Source organism: Otolemur garnettii, unplaced genomic scaffold (genome assembly GCF_000181295.1).
Source record: "Otolemur garnettii isolate 467f Iridium unplaced genomic scaffold, OtoGar3 scaffold00051, whole genome shotgun sequence".
In the NCBI taxonomy this organism is placed as follows: domain Eukaryota; kingdom Metazoa; phylum Chordata; class Mammalia; order Primates; family Galagidae; genus Otolemur; species Otolemur garnettii.
The window spans coordinates 9,996,086-10,018,037 of NW_003852446.1; the positions used below are offsets into that span (position 1 = coordinate 9,996,086).

Here is a 21,952-nt window from a genome sequence, read left to right on the forward strand (position 1 = left end):
CTCCTATGGTGTCCCAGTCTCTGGCCTCCCTGTGGTTTCCCAAAGCCACCACAAATTCCCATCCTCAAGGACTCATCCCTTCTTCTCCCTCAAGTCTCCCTCCCACTTTACTTCTCCCCAGGGCACTTGTCTCCCGTTTCATTTGATTTTATTGTTAGTGTTCCCCTATGAACTCCCAGAGGGCAGGAAGAGACTTTTGTTTCATTTTCTGGTGAATAGTACCTGGCCCCTAAGAGGCTCTTAACAAGTATTTGTTGAATGAATTAACAGAGCCTGATACATATGAGATGTTCAAAAAAATGTGTATTATTCTTTACAATAGATGTATATTTATCTGCAGGTACATTTTGACAACATCCATGCAAATATGAGATTAATGAGTTTCAAGATAAATATGTATATACCCACATATCTCTATGCCTACTTCCTGAGACGTTCTCCATTGCAACAGTTTGTTACCAAAACAACATCAACCACGTGGCTGCCTCAGAAACTGATGACCATCAGAATCACCCAAGGATCTTGTTAAATACATATAAAGAAGGCCAGTCCACTCCCTGAAATTTTGATTCAGTAGGTCTGTGGTGGAGCTCAGGCAGCTCCGTTTTTGAAAAGTTTCAGAGAGGATACTGATGCATACAACCTTTGTGAACCCCTAAAACATACTATAAACAACTTGAGTAGAGAGCCTTGCCCATCTTTGAATCACCCATAATGTCCGGAAGTAGGGGGGGACAGGTAGTAGGACCATAATAACTATGTATTGATTTATTGACTGCATTGGCTTTTGACTTCATAAATAGGAATTATTTATGGGCCATACTGTATAATCTAAAAACTGAACTAAGATGGTTAAAATGTTCTTTTAGGACTTTATTAAAATGCTACCTCAAGAATCATATTGAGTAGAAATGCATTTCAGATCCATAATTTTCTATTTTAAACAGCACAAAACTGGGGAAGGCCTTATCCTCCCCCTTTTTGAACTTGCACCTGAGCAATTTGGTATAACTTCTACATGACCAAGATAATGACCTACTGACAGAGCACAAAGAAAACAAACATCCTGTTTATGCCAATACAGGGTCCTATTTTCATATCCCAGGAGTGACCTCAAGAAGCAGCTGAACATGCTGACCAGTTATTGTCTAAACATTAATTATGCCCAGAGCAGCACTGTTGTTCTTGAGTCTTGGCAAATGTACTCTGACAACCAGATGGAGAATTCTGAGTGGTGGCATTCCATGGATGAATTCACTGAGCTATCTGGGAACTCACGCTGCAGCTAACCTATGCTGGCAGCTCACTGTGCTCAAAATGAAAAACTCCACAGGAGAGAAAATATAGCATAGGGGTTGAACTTGGGAGCCCAGCAAATGTAGGTTCTAATCCCACCTTTGCTACTTATCACTGGGAAAGTTACTCAAACACTCTAAGCCTTGTATGCCTGGTCTTTAAAACATGATGTATTTCTGAGAATTAAATTTGATAATCCACACAAGCAGAAACGAATGCTCATGTTAGCCACTTATTAAGAGTAGTAATAAAATAGGCTCATTTATGGAGTTATTCCTCTGATTTCGTGCTCTTTTTCCTGACTCCACTCCAAGCAAGTGTCCAGACCCCTTTGTCCAAACTTCCTTGCATGAGCTGTGGGCCCAAGTTATTGGTAGACAGCCCGCCTTCCTGGCTGCTGTTTTCCGGAAGCCAGAGCAACTTGGGGGGCTTCCGTTAGAAAGAAGACAATGAGAGAAGAGATTCCTCCAAATTGCAAGGAAAAGGCCAAATGTCTGTGGATCTCACTAGCAGCAGGAGCAACGGCAGAACCTCAAGAGGGATGAGTACATAAAGCCCTAGGCACAGGGCTTCCACTTGGGTTCAGAGCATGGGCACTTTGCCTGCAAGCGCATCTGCTCCCTTCTAGCAATTACGTGGGCTCAGACAGAGAAGATGACACAAAAATGCCACTGGGCTAAAGATGGGAGGTTCCTCTCCTGTTTCTGTAAATATTTTGGACACTTGTTTGACTCTGGGGAATTGAAGAGAATCCGAGAGACTGAGATTGAATTTCCTATCAGTTAGGCAAAATGGACTCTTAGTGGAATATTTCATTTCAATTAAAATATAATAAAACATGAACCCAAGTTTATGGAGTAATATTTATGTCTACTATAGTAGTAATAGCAGTATGTTTGTTGTTGTTACTTTTATTCCTCTCCTGTGAGGCAGAGTTGGGTATCTGGTGATTCTCATCCTTTAAAAAAAATTTTAGGGAAAAAAACTCTCTAGTATAAATTTAAATTCCATGGCCTGTTTTTAAATGGCACGAACTTATAAATTACAATGGAGAAAATAGAGTTTTACAAGTAGATAATCACAATTCACTAAAATAATGCCAACAGGTGAGCTTGCATAGAAAAAATTTCAAAATATTACAGGCTACATGCTTAAAAATTAGAAACATAGGTATTATAATCACAGTGCAAAACCATGACAGTCGTGGTTATGTCTGTTACCACCTAAGCTTGAGAAGTAGACTGTAGTGCCTCCATTTACACAGTTTCTGGCCTTTTAATAAATTATTTCTGCCAAATACCATGTATTTCCACCAAATACCTGTCCATGTACTTCCTCTAACCAAATTGGTTTCATGAATGATGCCTTCACTCCACTCAGGGAAATTTCTACAGCAAACCTAACTGTAGATGTAAGGGAGACCACAATTTATATAGAAGGCTCTTTTGCTCACAATAAGCATTTTATTTGCTGACTACACATATAAGATCAAAAACCAGCCTTTCAACCAATAGCACAGAACATCTATTTTTTTTTTTTTTTGAAACAGAGTCTCACTTTTTTGCCCCTGGTAGAGTGCCGTGGTGTCATACCTCACAGCAACCTCAAACTCTTGAGCTTAAGCAATCCTCTTGCCTTAGTCTCCCAAGTAGCTGGGACTTCAGGCACCTGACACCAGAACACCTATTCTTGAAAGGCTCTCTAACTCTCTTCAGTATGGAATTGTCTGGTATAAGGTTGGTGTGTGATACTCCAGAAAGATAGTCTAAGGCAAAGGTCTCCTCAAACTAGGCTACATATACCTTCAATCACACACAATGACTTTCTGAGAGGTAGTCAAGTACAGGCAGTTTTAAAAGAATCAATGTCTAAATCCTAAAATTAATGGGGCCAAGAAAGTATCTGTGTCCAAAACTACCTTCACCCTTCTTTACAAAAGAAAGACACCATCCGAACCTTACTATGTGTTGTTTGCAAGGGGTAGGCCTACCAAATAGAAACCTCATTTAATCACTATTCAAAGCACCATGAATCAATGAAAGCTTCATGTCTCTTCCTGTCTGACATTTCTGTTACAGGTGAAGCCTGGTGTTAGAAACTAAAAATGGTAGAGGTGGAAAATGACGCAAATTTTTGCCTAACAACTTTGCTTCCTCTCCTCCCAACTATTGTCAAAAAACACATGGATTTTGAGGGCTAGGGCCCAGGAATTCAAAGCAAAAGGAGCATTGGGAAGAAATATTGAATGCTAAAAATGACTTTTTCATGTAGTTAAGGGTAAGCATTTTTCCAGCTATTCTTAACACTCATATTGAATCCTAAAAATGGCTTTTCTCTTGTAGTTAAGAGTAAGCATTTTTTTTTCCCAGCTATTCACTTCAAAATCACTTCAATAAGCCAAAGCTATATAGGCTGGTACTTCTGCTTCTTAGAAATGTGACTGGAATATTTTCTGGAATTATCACATTTTTCAAGATACATTGGAATAAATGCATGGGCAAAACATTTATACGATTTTTTTCAGACTTAATATGCATTATTTAAAAAGAAGTTAAAAATATACTTTATCAACTCACATCACAAAATATTTATTCTATTTACAGATAATTTTATCGTATGTCATTCTCTAAAATGCTTATTTTCTACTTCCTCTTAACAAAAAATAAAATTATCTACTTCCAGACCAATTACTTTTTAGTAGCATATGGCTCTTTCTATCTTTAAACACATAGGAAAAGTTTAAACATGGTGTCTAATACAGATAATTATTTCTAATTTTTATATTTGATTTCATGTAATCATTTCTAAAAGACAAACACAAGAATTTGATATGTACATATCCCCAATGTTTGGAGAGGTAATAAACACATCTTTTGAAAATCATTCCTCTCTGTATAAATGTCATGTATTTTTACCTCTAGATTGCATTACTACAAATTAAGTGCATTGGTTTGTCTTATTTATAACTTATTACATTAGATCTACATCATTTTAATCTTGACTGATTCTATTTTAACAATCCATACTATAATTTATTTCTGACTGTTTTCCATAAAGCTTCTTGAAATACCTTAATATATTTGAATTGAAAAAACATTTTCTTGGTTTCTCCATTTTTAGTAGGTTTGACAATGAGGACAGGTTTTGTCAATTAGGTTAGATGGTGTTTCTGCAAATTTAGTAAGGAAAAACTGTAGCCTCAAGGTTTTGTTTTTTGAAGAATTTTTGAGCAAGTGATAAAAGCATTGTATCAAAAATTATGAGATTGGCAATAGTGTAGTGGAATTGCCAATATTTCCATTTCCCCAACCCTTCTGACTAGATCTAGTTGAATAAATTGCTCTCAAGTAAAAGAACAAGGGTTATAATTGAGTCATTTGATAAGCCTTGATGTAGCCTTTTGTTATACTAATAATTCCCAGGAAGGGAGAAAGCAAATGATTCTAATAGCTTGGTAACAAATCCTTTTGCAGGTCAGATTATTTCTTATCCATTGTTTGCAATAAATTTGAAGGAGGTGCTTAACAAATTATTACTTGATAGGCCATTAAAATTACTTTTGATGGCAATAATAAAAAATTATTTTTGTAACTTTTTTGGCAAATAACTCAGAAGGAGTTCAAGGAATTGGGTGGCATCACGATAACAAACTCCTTCCATTCCCCTCCACATAAAATATTTCAGCACTTATGTCTATAACAAAGAAAACTAGTAATAAAGTTGATTTTAAATCCTGCCTCATCCTAGCAATAAATTATAGTCATCTGTAGGTACATCCACAAATAAGGAGATCCCGTTTATCTCATTAAGAGATATATTGTATATCAAATTTATGTTTACAATTAATAATTACCAAAATGTATAACGTAGTACTTGGTTAGTTGTGCACTAATTTCTATACATATTTTTATTTCATAGAAGTATGACGAAGTGATCACTAAAAGATTTACAAACATTAAGGCATTTCACATTAGGAAAAATTATAGGAGATACACAGAATGACAATATAAGTTTGAGGAACAAAAGAGGAAATTTGTAAAATATTTAAAAGTTTAAAAAGAGCTTGTTATATATTTTGTTAATGTATAATGGTACATTTCAAAGTGTTATAATGTTTAGATGTCATCAGATACATTTAAATGATTGGGTAACAATTTTGTTTTTGTTTTGTGTTGCTTTGTTTTGTTTTGTTTTTGAGACAGAGTCTCACTTTGTTTTCCTTGGTAGAATACCATTGTATCATAGCTCACAGCAACCTCAAACTCTAGGGCTCAAGTGATTCTCTTGCCTCATCCCCAGAGTAGCTGGGACTACAGCATCTGCCACAATGCCTGGCTATTTTTAGAGATGGGGTCTTGATCATGCTCAGGTTGGTCTCAGGTGATCCACCTGTCTCGGCCGCCCAGAGTGCTAGAGTTACTGGCTAAGCCACCACATCTGGCCAACAATTTTGTTTTAAAATGTCAATATTGGACTTCTGGTTTCTAGTCTAGTGTGTAAGGAGCTTCAAAGTCATGACTCCATCCTAACAACAAGTAAAAGGCTGAACAAACTAAAAAAACAACAACTCTTAGATCCATCAGAGAAGTGAGATCACAGGGCAAACCACTGTCCCCAAATCAGAGAGACAGACAGATAGGCAAAGAAAATCTCAACTTATGGGAGCAGAAACATACAAGCAGAAATCTCCACAGGAACTAGTACTGGAGTAGAAAGTTTAAACTGACAAATTGTTGGGGGCTCAGTGTAAGCCAGAGAGTTCAAAACTCTAAGAAGAGTTTTGGGAGGGGTCCTTTCATTTTGTGAGGTTTATCTCCAGAAGCTGAACAGGGCCCAGAGTAAATATCAGGGGAAAACTCTCTTATGCTTCTGACAGGACAAAGGGACAAATAACCATTCTGAAATATGCCAGAGCACCGTTTTTCTTAACAAAGCCTGCCCATAGGAGAAACTAACCTGTTAGAGTTTTATCAGAGCCTAAGCTACCTAGGGGAAAAGGGGAATATCCAGCTTCAGACCCCTCTAGCTATCTTGTTCTATCTAAGTAGGGGACAGAAAAAACTGAGAAGAACTAGTGAAGTTCATGGTCAGGGCACAGGCTCACCAAAAGACTGAAAGCTAATCACAGAATTGTATAATACTTCCCCTCCCTGCTCACATACCCTCATCACCAAAGGCTATTTACTGCAGTTTTACCTAGTACATCATGTGCATGTTTCAACAATAAAATTCACAAGGCACACTAAAAGGCAAAAAACTCAGATGTAGCAGGAATGTTGGAATTATCAGACCAGGAAATATTTTTTAAACTATGATTACAATGCTAACAGTTTTAGTGAAAAAAACTGGACAATATGCACAAAGATACGAATAATATATGCAAAGAGATGTATTTTTTAATAAAGAATTCTTCTTTTTTATTTTTGTTAAATCATAAAGAGGTAGATCATATAGACATTAATGCATTTATGGGGTACAATGTGCTGCTTTCATATACACTTTGGAATGCTTATATCATACTGGTTAATACATCCCTCAAAAGAGATACATTCTAAGGAAAAATAAAAATAGATGCTAGAGATCAAAAACACTGCAATAGAAAGGAATAATGTGCATGGTGGGCTCGTAAATAGACAGGACATGGCTGAGGAAAAAAAATCTCTGAGCTTGAGGATACAATGATAGAATCCTCCAAAACTGAAAAGCAAAGAGAAACATAGGCTAAAAATAAAAAGCTGAACAGAATATCCAAGAACTATGGGCCAACTATAAAAGGTGCATCATAAGCATACTTAATGGGAATACCAGGGGGAAAAGAAAGACAAGAAAGGAACAGAAGCAATATTTGAAGCACTAGTGACCGAGAATTTTCTAAAATTAATGTCAGACACCAAATCATAAATCTAGGAAGCTGAGAAAAGCAGGATAAATACAAAAACAAAACAAAAAAAAACTTGCACCTCGTTATGTTACATTATACTCAAACTTAAGAAAATCAAAGTTAAACAAAAAAAAATCTATAAAGAAACCAGAGGGATAAAGCACTTTACCTCTAGAGGAACAAAGATAAAAATTACATCTGAGTTCTCCATAGAAACCATGCAAGCAAGAAGAGAGTGGTATAATATGTTTAAAGTGTTGAGAGGAAAAAACTCACTAACCTAGAATTCTGTACTCCCAAAAATTAGCTTTCAAAGGTGAAGGAGAAATATATTCTCAGATAAGCAAAAATTGAGGGAATTCTTTACCAGTATATCTGACTTGCAAGAGATGTTGAAAGTTCTTCAGAAAAAAGAAAAATAATATCAGTCATTAGATCTACATAAAGAAAAACAAAGAGCATCAGAGAATGAACAAGTGAAGATAAAAACTTTTATTTTCCTTATTATTAATTGAGATAAACTTGTTTAAAATAATAATAGTAAAACATATCTGATTATGGACCTATGTGTGCACATGCTTATATATGATTAAGTATAAGTGAAATGAATGACAGTAATTACACAAGGAACTGAAGGTAATAATCAAGAATATTTTGTTATTATAAGGTACTACCTGTGAAACAGTATAGTGTTACTTGAAAATGAACTTGGATTGGCTTTAAATGTATGTTACAAACTCTAGTAAAGCCACTAGAAAAAGTTTACAAAGAAGTATAATTGATATACTAAGAAAGGAGAGAAAATAGAATCATATAAAATGTTCAATAAAAATCATAAAAGGCAGAAAAAGTGGGTAAGACAAAAAAGTAACCAAAAACAACATAGAAAAAGGTAAAAATATAGATTTTAATCCAACTATATCAATAATTAAACATCAATAGTCTAAATTCATCAATTAAAAGAGAGATTATCAGAGTAGAGAAAGAAATAGCCAATTTTATGTTTCTACGAGAATCTCATTTTAAATATAAAGACACATTAATAGTAAAGGAATGGAGAGAGATGTGTCATGCCAATGATAATCAAAAGAAAGTGGAAGTAGCTATATTATTTTCAGACAGAGCAGACTTCAGAGCAAGGAAAGCTACCAGAGAACAGAGGGGCATTACACAATGATAAAGGGGTCAATACTCCGAGAAGACAGAACAATCCTTAATGTATATGTGCCTAAAAACAGAGTCAAAATTTATGAGGCAAAAACTTCTAGAATTTTAAGGAGGAATAAATGAATCCACTATTATAGCTACAGACTTTAACCTTTCTCTATCAGAAATGGATCAATCCAGCAGATAGAAATCAATAAGGGCACATTAACAGTTGAACTCAATAGTACCATCAATCAACTAGATATCATTGACATCTCTAGACTACTTCACCCAACAGCAACAGAATATACATTTCTTCTCAATCTTACATGGAACATTCACAAGACAGACTACATTTGGAGCCATGAAACACATCCCTAAAAAGGTTAAAGAATAGAGATCATACAATGTCTGCTTGGACTACAATGGAAGTAAAGTAGAAATCAATAACAGAAAGATAACTGGAAAATCTCAAAATACTTGGAGACAAAAGCATACTTTCAAATAATACATAAGACAAAGAAGAAATTTGAGAGAAATTTTAAAATATTTTGAACTAAAGGAAAATGAGAATGCAACTTATTGGGATGTAGCAAAAGCAGTGTTTAGAGGGAAATTTATAGCATTGAATGCATCTATTAGAAAAGAAGAAAGATCTATTATAAATAATTTAAACTTCCACCTTAGGAAACTAAAAAAAGAAGTGCAAATCCAATCCAAATCAGGAAAAAAAAATAATGAAAAGGAGAGCAGAAATCAATAGAGAAAATCAATAAAACTGCTGGGCACAGTGGCTCACGCCTGTAATCCTAGCACTCTGGGAGGCTAAGGCAGGTGGATTGCTTGAGCTCACGAGTTCAAGACCAGCCTGAGCAAGAGCAAGACCCGTCTCTAAAAAATAGCTGAGTATTGTGGTGGGCACCTATAGTCCCAGCTACTTGGGAAGCTGAGGTAAGTGAATCGCTTGAGCCCAGGAGTTTGAGGTTGCTGTAAGTTATGGTGACAGGGCACTTTACCCAGGAGGAAAAAGCAAAACTCTGTCTCAAAAAAAAAAAAATCAATAAAACTAAAAGCTAGTTCTTTGAAATAAAAGCAGCATGCCTCTCCTTTTCATTATTTCTTTTTATTCCTGCTTTGGATTGGATTTGCTCTTCTTTAAAGTATTATTAAAAAGTAATAAGGGAATACTATGAACAAGTCTGTACCCACAAATTTGATAGCCTATACCTACATCTGTTAAAGAAATTGAGTCAATATTAAAAACCTTCCAAAACAGAAAGCACTAGGCTGAAATCAGCTCACTGGTAAATTATAACAGACATTCATGGAAGAAACAATACTAATTCTCTACAATCTGTTTCGGAATATAAAAGCAGAGGGAATACTTTCTAACTCATTCTATGGGGCTAGTATTATCCTAACACCAAAACCAGACAAAGATGTTAGAAGAGAAGAAAACAACAGACCAAACATCTCTCATGAATATAGATGCAAAAATCCTTAACAAGGCTCAGCGCCTGTAGCACAGTGGTTACAGTGCCAGCCACCTACACCAAAGTTGGAGGGTTCAAACCCAGCGTGGGCCAGCTAAACAACAATGACAACTGCAACAAAAAATAGACAGGCATTGTGGCGGGTGCCTGTAGTCCCAGCTACTCGGGAGGTAGAGGCAAGAGAATCACTTGAGCCCAAGAGTTTGAGGTTGCTGTGAGCTGTGATGTCACAGCACTCTACCAAGGGTGACATAGTAAGACTCTGTCTCAAAAAAAAAAATCCTTAACAAAATATTAGAAAGTTGAACTCAACAATATATAAAAAGAATTATACACAACAATCAGGTGGAATTTATCCCAAGCATATAATGCTGGTTTAATGTTCAAAAATCCCACAAGATTTCTGAATGTCCTTGCATAATTATTTAAAATCATTTGAGTCTAGAATCTGCCTTTGTTTTGAATATATTCATAAAGTATTTCTGTGCAGGTTTGACAGATGCTGAATTATAGAGGAAGGCAATTACTATGTACATCAAAGCAAGATTGCACTTTGTTTTGTTGACATTTTTATCAAAAGGTATTCACCTTTTGGGAAATCACATCCTGATAGCAATGCCCCACTCATGGGATTTGAGCTCCAGTACCATGCTCCTTTAGTTGTCTGCTGACACACAGAAGGTTAAAGACTCAAACACACTCAGCATCAAATAATAAATGAATGGAGATGAGTGAAATACAGGATCGCACTAAATATTATTCAGTAGAATAGTTAAAAGATATTTCAATTATTTTAAATAGGATAATAAAAATAAATCTATGGAGAAAAGAACATGTTGAAATTATTTATTATTGTTTGTGTTGCCCAGGGTTAGTGTTTGTTTGTTTGTTTGAGAGACAGGGTCTCACTATGTTGCCTAGGCTGTGGCACAGTGGCTATTCCCAGGTCCCAGGTACCATCATCATAGTCTACAGCCTCCAACTCTTAGGCTCAAGCAATTCTCCTGCCTCAGCCTCCCAAGTAACTAGGACTATAAGGTGCTTGCCACCATGCCCAGCTACATTTTTTACTTTTTGTAGAGATGAGGCCTTGCTACTCATATGCTGGCCAGGCTGGTCTTGAACTCGTGGCTTCAAGTGATTCTTCTGCCTTGGCCTCCTAAATAGCTGGGACGACAAATCCACACCACCATGCCCAGCCTTCACTCTTATGCTGTCATTATCCCCAGAAGTCTAGCTTTGTGTAATATTGTTTCATTTTTCCATCCATACTCTAGTCCTTGTAACTTGCCACAGGATGTGGTCTCCATGGTTATCCCAGTAATTTAACATACCCTCACATCCACAGAGAACCCATGTAACAACCATAGAGGGGGTATCTGAATTTCTTTGTAAACCTATGATAGCGGACATCATTCACTCATTGCCCCCTACATGGGGACTTTCTGAAACACTTATCTCAGAAATTTAGGGCAGGAAAAGCTGATTTTTCTTGATGGAGCAGTATCAGTTCTGAGTTTAAGAACTATGAATAGCCTTCTTAGCAGTATGTACACCAAGTCCAATTTCTATGGAGTGGTAAATACATTGCAATCATTTGATGACATTTGATGCTTATTTATTCTTTTAGGTTTTGTTTATTTTATAAAGGTATTTTCATGGAATTAAAATAAAAGAATTATAAAATGACTGTGTGGCCCCCACTGCCATGGCTGCTATGAAGTTCAGGATTTCTTTTCAGAATTTTTCTCCTCTTCTGCTTTAATTCTTGGTTCCAAACTCCTGCCCATATTAATTTTCCTGAGTATTAAATTATCTGCATGCATCTCCATGAATGGATTCCTTAAGGCACACACACACACACAAAAAAAACATATCCCTGTGGCCACATGTCTTCTCCACCTGCCCCACTCTTTGATCTTGGCTGGTGAGAAGAATGCTGCACAGGGAGGGTTGAGTGTTCTGGCTTTCATGTGCCCTTTATTCAGTTCTCTGTACAAATGTAACCTCCTCAGAGGGGCCTTCCCTGACCTTCATACCTAAAATAGCCCTCCTTCCTTTATCCAGCCTCTCTTTCCCCTTATTCTACTGCTTATTTCTTCACAGGGTCACTACTACACATTTATTTATTTAGTGGGCATCTTCCTCCTCCTCAGACTCCCAGTTCTCTGAGATCATAGACAGTCTATTTTGTTCACAGCCGCATCCCTAATAGACAAATGGATGCCTGGCACACAGTAAGTTCAATAGTCATAAATGAAGGAATCATTCAGTGAATCAGTAAAATCATTGCTGCCTAATGATCTAGAGAGCTACTGATATTAGTTTACTGCCTTCTCCAGTTTACAGGAATGTACAGAAAGCTACACATTTCCTTCAATCTTGCTTTTGATGTGATAACCTTGGGCTATGGCTAGTGTTCTTATTAACTATGACCCATACCTAACCACCTCCAACCTCAGATCTCCAAAATGACCAAAGCCCAAACACTGGAGAGGTTTCCCAGCGCCTCGGTAGCCTAGGACTAGATCCCAGGTTAGAGTGCCCACTTGGGAAATAATTTCCCATTCAGGATAAAAGGAAGTGAGCAAGGGTTGGGTCTGCTGCCCACTTTGGGTTCCCTCTGCATGACTTGCCCAGTAACTGTTACTATTCATCATTTCTTCCTTCTAGAAAGAACTCCATTCAATAGCCACATAGACACCCTTGGTAAAATCTGCAGAAGGGTTCCTCTTAAATGTTCAAAAAGTAGTTTTTAAATTGCAGAAGATAACAAAATACTTCAAAGATCAGATATATAGACTCTTAGAAGCACCTTTTTTTCACACAGTAGACACGTCTAAGGGTTGATGGGGCCTAGTTCATATGCCACAAAATCTGATCACAGGGAATGTATATGCTGCTTCCAGAAGCTGTAGAAGTGAGATGCAGGTCTTCCTAGTCAGGCCCTATTCCTTTCACCCAAACTTAGATAAATAAGTAAGCCTTCTGGAGGAGGAAAATTTCAATCCACATCTAACTATCCTTCTTTTTCCACAAGTTTTGGAAGTCGGTCAGTCTCTTCCTTGTGAACCAAGATTTTCTGGGTATATAAATCCTCATTTTTTTTTGAGACAGAGTCTTACTCTGTCACCCTGGGTAGAGTACTGTGACATCATAGCTCACAGCAACCTCAAACTCTTGAGCTCTAGTGATCCTCTTGCCTCAGCCTCCCAATTAGCTGGGATTACAGGCGTTTGCCACAATGCCCAGCTATTTTTAGAGAAGGAGTCTCACTCTTGCTCAGGCTGGTCTTGAACTCCTGAGCTCAAGTGATCCACCAGTCTCAACCTCCTAGAGTGCTAGGATTACAGGCATAAGCCACGGTACCCAGCCATAAATCCTCATTATTTTAACACACTGCATATAAATTCAACTAATTAGGGCTGTTCTAAGTCACTGGAGTCAGCATAACATCACCTTAAATGCTGTCGGTCACACAAAGGAAATAATGAACTTGCTTGCCCTTAATCATCCTGACCCCCCTTAGTTCTTCAGGATTCAAAATCAGAATAATATTGCTTTCCTAACCCTCCAGAAAATTTTAGAAACATAAACTGGATCATACTTCAAACACTAGGAGGAAGGCATTAATAGAAAACATAAAGCAGTTACACTTGGTGGTAATGTTAGTCCATCTCTCTGAGGATCAGGGGTATACAATCCCATGATGTAATTTCCCCTATAATTTTTTAAGACATCATTTTAAATTTTAGGCATTGAACAAATGAGCCAGTATCAGCTGAATTAGATTTTAGTGATGGCGCTCTGAAATGGGTCCTTGTCAGGAAGTATATTATAAAGGAGTTTTCTGGACAAAGGAAAAATACACTTCTTACCTCCAACCAACAGGTAGCTGTTGGGAAACAGTGTTTTTGCTTGCATAAGTGCTCTTGCATGACCTGAGTGGAAGAGGTCAAATATTCCATCTGCATATACTCTGACAGGCCTGTCAACTGTGGAAGAAAGAAAACATCATTAACAGGACTGGAGAATGAGGAATGCCAGTTACCTTCCATCAGGACAGTGTGGTAAAAAAGTTTACCTGGATAAGACACAATCTCTGTGTACACGTACCATCAGTTTCATATTAATACCTGAAATTGATTTTAAAAAGAGGTTCTTCTAAAGACAACAAAACAGAGAAAAATCATAAACAAAATTAAGATCAAACCAGAACACACATTGTTAGCCAACGGGAAAGACAAGCTCAACCCTGGGACGTTCTTTTGACCCAGAGTGGACTCTAGATGTCTGAGCTAGCAGAGTCAGCTAGGAGGAACATCAAGGCAGGAGTAACTGAGGAGCTCAATGAAAAAGGAAAATGACTTCATCCTTAAGTCTGGAAGTCCTGAATGAAGATCCCAGGTCCTGTTTCCAAGGCAGTGATACACTGGAGTCTGCTCATATTGCTCCAAGAGATAGCTGTGTACCTTTCTTCCCAACTCTAAGTCATGTTGGTAGCCTGAAGTCAGCTATGATAGGAGTGTTTGCATCACAGAAATTGGTAACTGCTACAAATAATGGCTTATTTTCCACTAGATTGCCAGTCATTAAACATTTACCAACATACCAGCATACGAGTTCACTCCCTTAGATGCTAAGGGGGACACAGGTCCCAGAGGGAATAGAGTCAGGGTATAAATGTTGTGTGTAGGGTGGTAGTAAGCGTTATAAATGAGTAACTATAGATCTTCCTATGAAGAAAGGCCAAAAGTGAAGAGGCCACAACATATACTTAATGGTATCCAGTGCTCTGGGAAGAGCTGTTCTATGAGGATGAGGAACACGCTTCCCCCCTGGGAGCCAAGAGACTGCATTAGAAATTGCAAGATGATACTATTGCTGAGCCAGGCCAGACACATCCCCTTCAAGTCAGAGGGGGAGACAGGGGAATAGAGGTCTATCAATTTGATGGATGAAGCAAATTGGACTGATTGAAGGAAAGGGTTTGCAGTTCTATTACTCCCCTATCCTGATACTCTGGAAGATACCTGGTACATTTGTTGAAAATTCTATATATTTTGCCAACTTTTATACCTTTCTGGACTCTCAACAAAGGAAGTTGAGAAAATCCAAAAAGAGGACCTAAAAATGAATGCCAGGAAAAAGAAGTGATTTCTTTCTTTCTTTCTTTCTTTTTTTGAAAAGTTAATTCATTTCAGGTTAGTGTGAGGGTACAAACAACAAGGTGAAAATATTTGAATTTTGTTAGGTAGACTCCCTTTTGTGGTTATGTCCCACACGCAAAAGATGTGCCAAACATTCCCACGCCAAAGAAACGATTTCAGGAATATGAGGAACTGAACAGTTAAGTATGGTGAACAGAACATACACATTTATCTCCACTTTCTTCCAAAACACTAGCCAGGCTCAGGCTAGTCTGGGCAGCCCTCCTGGCCATCTTTTATTTAAAATTGACTTTTGATCATTGCCAAACCTTCAGTTTCACAAACCAGTGATTCCCTACATAGTTGCTCTGGAGAGTCCCCAGATGCTTAAAAGGATGTCCAGAAAAATCTCAAATGAAAGATTAAAATAAATTAATATCCAGACTAATTTTTTTTAATTTTATTATGGAGATTTTCAAATACACACTAAAATAGAACACTATAGATAGCCTTCTTGTGTTTGTCACTCATACCTACCAACCACTAACCTGGCCAGTTTTGCCCCATCCACTCTCTTCCTCTTAAATGATTTGAAACAAAATCCTAGACTTCCTATCATTCTCTATATATGTATAAGAAATAAGAATGCTGGTTTTATTAAACCTAACCACTGTACTATTATTTTACCTAAAAATATTCACAGTAATTCTTTAATATTATCAAATATTCAGCATTCCAATTTTCAGTTACCTTATGTCATCAGTTATAGCTTGTTTGAACCCAAATCCAAATCATACCCATACTTTACAATAGGTTTACACGTCTTTTAAGTCTCTTTCAATCCGAAGGTTCCCCTTTTATCTCTCTCTTTTTTTCTATTTGTTTCTTTTTTTTTCTTGAAGTTTATTTGTTGAAAAGATGGAGAGACCAAGTTCCTTTTTTTTCCTCTTTTGGTTCTGTAGTTTCCCACAGTCTGGGAATTGCTGACACACCACAATTTTTAAAAGTGAGCTTATTGCAAAATCAACTCCATAAATACTCTTCAAATTTACTAAATGGCCTTTTTCTCAGTAATTATGTCGTCTTTCTTTACTTTTCTTTCCTCCCTGCTTCCTGAATTCATTTATCTTGATCACCTCTGAATCAATAACAAAAAGTTCTACAAAACTGCCATCTGCTTTCCCCTGGGGTTTATATCTTAAAACAAAATTTCCTCAATTGAATTCAAATTGAATAAGAGCATTGAAACCAAGGATCCCTCATTAGACAGTTTGTTATCTCAAAGCATTTTCTATTTACTGTGCCTTATTTAGAATACAGTATAATCCTGCAAAGGCAATTCTGTTTGTTCAAAATAGTGTATAATTGGAAATAATTGCAATTCCCAATCTGACATAAAGTCTCTCAATTTTTTTAATTGAGAAATTTAATTTATTAGAAACATTGTACCATCTGAATCTATTAATGTAACATTTATCTTCCAAATTAATACAGTTGCATTGCATCAAGAAATAATCACAATTTTAAAGCTAAAGATCATTCAACAGAATTTTGCATTGATTTCTTTCTTTTAAAAATTTTTAGTTTTACAACCTTAATAGAACATGTGCATATATTTTAAGACCTGAATAGGACTCTTAGGCTTATAAAGAAAACCAGCAATCACTTGATCTACCTGCCCTACCCCAATTGTTCCCTGTAGGCACCAAATACTTGACAGTCAACTTTCTAAAATGTTGACAACTCTTATCCCTTGCCATTGCCTTTCTTGTTTTCCCTGCCCCTGGGGGGAATTATATCTTTTTAACTCTTTCTTGGTAATTTTTTGTAGTGTTTTGGAAGAAAGTGGAGATAAATGTGTATGTTCAGATTGCCCTATTTAACTGTTCAACACAGTGCCACAAAAAGGTAATTTCTTACTAGTCTTGAAAATGACCAAAACCTTCAAAAAATAATAATAATGTTTTTCTTGCTTCCTTACACAGTAGTCAAACAGCAAGATTTTTAAAAATTCCCCATGTTTTTCTGCTAAAAGGATGATGCTCCAACAAGTATTCACAGACCTTTCTTTTGCTAATCGGGTTTTATTAGTTTGTGTATTTAATGTGTGGCCCAAAACAACTTTTATTCTTCAAATGTGTGATGAGAAAAAAAATAGGTTGGACACCCCTATCTTAAGCAGTGGTTCTCAAAGTGTGGTCCCAGGACCACTAGCAGCAGCAGCAGCTGGGGATTTATTAAAAATGCAAATTCTCCACCTACACCCCAGACCTACTAACTCAGAAGTTTGCGTTTCTTTACAAGCACTCCAGGGGATCAATCCTAAGCACACCAAAGTTTGAGAACAGCTGCTCTACTAAAATAATGGTTATCAGAGTGTGGTCTAAGACTAATACGTCCCCTCCAGGTAATCAAATAACTAACTTCTTGTCCCAGTTTAACACTGGTATTAGAAATCCTAAATAAAGAAATTTCTCACAGCAGTTCCCCTATGTGCCTATTAACATCACAAAGATAACTTCCCAGAGTCATCAGATGAGATAAGAGGGGAGAAGTTCTCTTCTAAAGATCAGGGATTCGCTTTTGCTCCCTCTGTAGTGAGCTGTGTTCCACAAAGTCCACCCCATAGCTAGCTATGTCAACCATCTTATTCTAGTTTGATTCTCAGGGCTTAAACTGTTTGGCTGTTAGGCACACGTATAAGTGAACAACTTCACCCAGTTAGCTTGACACTGGCTCAAAGTATCAGAACAAACTTTCCCTGCTTCTATTTCCAGAGAGCAAACTCCTTTTCTTGTCCCAGATTTTCATGTATTCATTCATTCATTCACTCACAAAATATTTCCTGAGCACACAGTATGTGACAAGTATTTCTCTTGGTGCTGGTGAGACCTCCCTGGGTATGGCAGATCATCCAGCCATGACAGGAGATCACAACTACTACCTATGTGTTTTGTTCACATACTTTCCACCCTCCAGTCTAAAGCCTGAGCATCATGGGGTACAATGTGCTTGTAAAATAGTAGATATTTTTCTTTTTTTCTTTTTTTTTTTTTATTAAATCATAGCTGTGTACATTAATGCAATCATGGGGTACATACAATTTGAAATATTTTCATCAAACTGGTTAACATAGCCTTCACGGCATTTTCTTAGTTATTGTGTTAAGACATTTATATTCTACACCTAGTAAGTTTTATATGTACCCTTGTAAGATGCACTGTAGGTGTTGTCCCACCAATTACCCTCTCTCCACCCATCCTCCCCCCTCTCCTCCCCTCCCTTTCCCTTCTCCCCATATTCTTGGGCTATAATTGGGTTATAGTCATTACCCTTCTTTTGCTATGCTATAATCTTGAAAGGCAACTCTCCTACTGAAAGGAAGTGCTGCTCAAATAATGATGAGCCTCTCTGGTACTTTAAATGTCAAGACAGGGACCATTTGAGAAACAAGAAGTACATCCTTACCTGGTGTCCCTAAGCGGGCCTGAGCAATGGTCAGTTTTTCATGGGGTGCTTGGCATTGGCAACTGGTTTCATCTGAAAATGGGGCAGGTGTGGTCAGGGTCTAGAAGGAAAAAAGAGAAAAGGAATATAGTCTGACAAACTTTCCTTTGGCACTGACTTTCCCCAAGGTTTCATTTCTTTTGGCTACACAGGTATGATTAAGAAATACAATCTATCTGCTGAGGCCATCAGAGAAATAATGTTAGAATGTTAGGAATAAAGACAGGGCATTGTCACTGAAACTTTTTCTTTTACTGATGCTTCAGAAATAATATGAGCTGTTCAGTGTCTACCATATACCTGATGAGATACTCTGGTGTTGTCTCTTTTAGGCCGCACAACTTCCTATGCTGGATAGAAACTTCTAGAATATGGGATAATACTATCCCTACTTCATATAGAGGAAACTGAGGCTCAGCAGGGTTAAGAAATACGCTAAATCATGCCCTTGGAAAGTCACAATGCCCAGCTTTGAACATTTCACAACCAATGAGGGCAGTCTTCAAACATTCAGGCTCACCCACAACCAGGGGCCTTGGCTGGAAGGAATGCCACACTCAGAAGTGTGGCATGACAGCTCCTATATTTCACACACACTAGCCTGGCCAGTCACAAACTCTGACACGTCTTCAAGCAAAGACCAAAGCCGTTACCTGTGCCCAGAGAGGGCCTAAAAGCATATCAATTTGGGCAGGCTGCAGATAACTATTCCTGTGCTGGCTTTAACAGCCACCAAATGGCTGGAGGCCCCACCTCAAGGCAGCTTGGACCGGGGCTCTGGGGAACACTGTAAAAAAGATGTAGTCACTTGCAAGCCTTCTCAGAAGTGCATTTTTTAGTCAGCCTTTCAAAAATGAAAATCCTATTCTCTCCAGGCAGAGGAAGACAAAGTGAGTGGGGTTTTTATAAATAAGGCAAATGCAATCCAGAGCTGTCCATTTGTAGTTTTTGAATTATGCTATTACCACAGTCACCACTATATCATCTTTGTTATTTTTAAAGCTGAAGTTGACTAGTCACTGCAAACATTACTCACAGGGCTATAGGAATTCTTAGAGGTGGGGACAGGTGTTCCTTAATTTGGGAAGACTAGACTGAAGAATGCTCCACACATTTGAACAAGGGCCGTGACCCACTTCTGCCATTTGCTTATTCATTCACACTCACTCATATAATATATTTCAGGCATTATCTTGGAACCTGGGAATAGAAGTAGGGATTTAGGACCAATCCCTACCCTGGAAGAGCCCCAATTCCCTATAGTGATGCCACCTGATCCCTGCTCTGCTCCATCCTCTCTCCCATTGCACACCTTCCATCATGGAAGCTGGAGTCCTGCCCCAGTTTTGTTTGGAGGTTTCTCCATTGTCTGAGGCTTTCTTAGCCCCCACCCTCTCCTTCAGGGCCCTAGAAGCAAATCAAGACTTGGGATAAGGATTGAAGAAACTTTAGTCCATTATTGGTTCTTTTTCAGATGCATCAAGGTGACCTCATGCTATGGTGATCCAGAGCAGAATTCATAATATGGCAAAGGGGTACAGTGACAAGAGTAGAAACTCTGGAGTCACAAAGCCAGCATTCAAACTCCCTTTCCAGCACTTACTGGTTGTGTATTCTAATTTGGCTCTTCTGGTAGAAAGAAACTGACTCTCACTAAAGTTAGTTCAAGGGATGAAGGATTTATTGTAAGGGTACCCTGGCACAAAAACTGTGGAAAAGGAGGAAAGGGACAGAGCATTGCCCCAGAGTGCTTGCTCTGTAGCAACTTGGCTGCTCTCTGTGTGTGATTATTTCTATCCTACCCCATTTACCCAAGTTCCTTCCACTCCCCTCAAATTTCAGCTTGAATATGGCCCATCATGGCCTCCTCAGCCTCTCTTCACAATACTCATTTAACAACTTCTTCTTCTTCTTCTTTTTTTTTTTTTTTTTTTGCAGTTTTTGGCCAGGGCTGGGTTTGAACCTACTACCTCTGGCATATGGGGCTGGTGCCCTACCCCTTTGAGCCACAGGCGCTGCCCACATTTAATAACTTCTGATTGTGCCTTTTGGCAGCAGCTCCTACTCCTACCAACTTGCTGCTTCTTGCCATGTTTCCCAATTCAGATTTCTAAGGGAGAGTCAAGATTGGTCAAGCTCTCTTTCAAACCAGGCCACAACCAGGATTGGCTGGTGTTAGGGCAGGTGCCCACCTTGGGGTCCAACAGATGTGGTGATGGAAGTCACGAGTGGCCTGTCATTGACACTGTAGCAGGAGCTATGCTTGGGGCAAGAAATAAATTTGACTTTGTGCGCTTAAAGCAAGTTCCTTAACTTATTTGAACCTCCATTACAACTGTAAAATGGATGACTATCTTGCAGGGCTGTTGTGAAAAACAGAGATAATATGTGTAATGTACCTGCTACTCAATAAATTATAGGTTTTATTACTGCTATTGTTATTCACTATTATATATTCTAATACATAATACTACATATTATGATATAATAGATAATGTGGCTTTCCATAGAAACAAATTGACTCATGAATGGACTTTTAGGAACAACCCAAATAAGTAAATGGGTTGGCAAATGGGATTAGTTTATGTTAAATAATTCATTGCCTTTTAATCTATATAGACAGTGAACTTTTAACATAATATAAAACAAATTACTATTTGGAGATCATCTATGCGCTATTCAAAAAGTTTATAAAGAAATATGGTGTTGCCATTTTCCAAGAAAAGTGTATTCCAGAGAGTGTGAAATCTGGTAATTAAAGCAGAGATAAAGTTGTAAAGCAACAATTGTTACTCAAAGGTGAAGAAAAGGTTTATAAGCTCTGTGCTTTTTGCGCTTAATTATTATGGCCTAGAAGTAGAAAAGACCAAAGAGAACCAAAGAGATGGAAAGCAGAGAAAATTCCTAAGTGCACAAGCGTGCTTGTGTGTGCATGTATATACATGTGACTGTCTTTAACAGCAGTTGACATACAGGAGTATTTCTTGTTATGTACAAGGCACTGTGCTTGGAATGGGGAGAATGCAAAAATAAATGAGCCACAGCCTTGCCCTCCAGAGCAGTGCCTTCCAAAGCAAGGCAGGAAAGGGTCAACCTTGGTATTCAGGAAGACCCTGCTTAAAGTCCAAATACCACCAACCAGCCCTGTGATCTGAGGCAATATTTTTTTTCAGCCTGGACACCCCAGATTACAATTTAAAAAGCCTCCTTCTTTGGGCGGTGCCTGTGGCTCAAAGGAGTAGGGCACCGGCCCCATATGCCAGAGGTGGTGGGTTCAAACCCAGCCCTGGCAAAAAAAAACTGAAAAAAAAAAAGCCTCCTTCTTCTCAGAGCCAAAAAAATCATTTGATTTATAAGGAATTCTAGGCTCGGCGCCTATAGCTCAACCGGCTAAGGCACCAGCCACGTACACCTACGGTGGCGGGTTCGAATCCCCAGCCCGGACCCGCCAAACAACAATGACGGCTGCAACCAAAAAA

At 37.9% G+C, this 21,952-nt stretch overlaps 1 protein-coding gene across 1 annotated transcript in view; it reads right to left on the reverse strand.

Moving 5' to 3' along the window:
* The window catches only part of PCYT1B (phosphate cytidylyltransferase 1, choline, beta), a 75,179-nt gene that overhangs the window by 28,796 nt on the left and 24,431 nt on the right, over positions 1–21,952 (reverse strand). Inside the window, exons 2-3 of the mRNA XM_003791918.1 lie at positions 18,435–18,534; positions 13,695–13,811 (exon numbers count right to left, since the gene is read on the reverse strand). Of these exons, the coding sequence (XP_003791966.1) occupies positions 13,695–13,811; positions 18,435–18,534 (217 nt within the window). The remainder of the gene's footprint in view (positions 1–13,694; positions 13,812–18,434; positions 18,535–21,952) is intronic.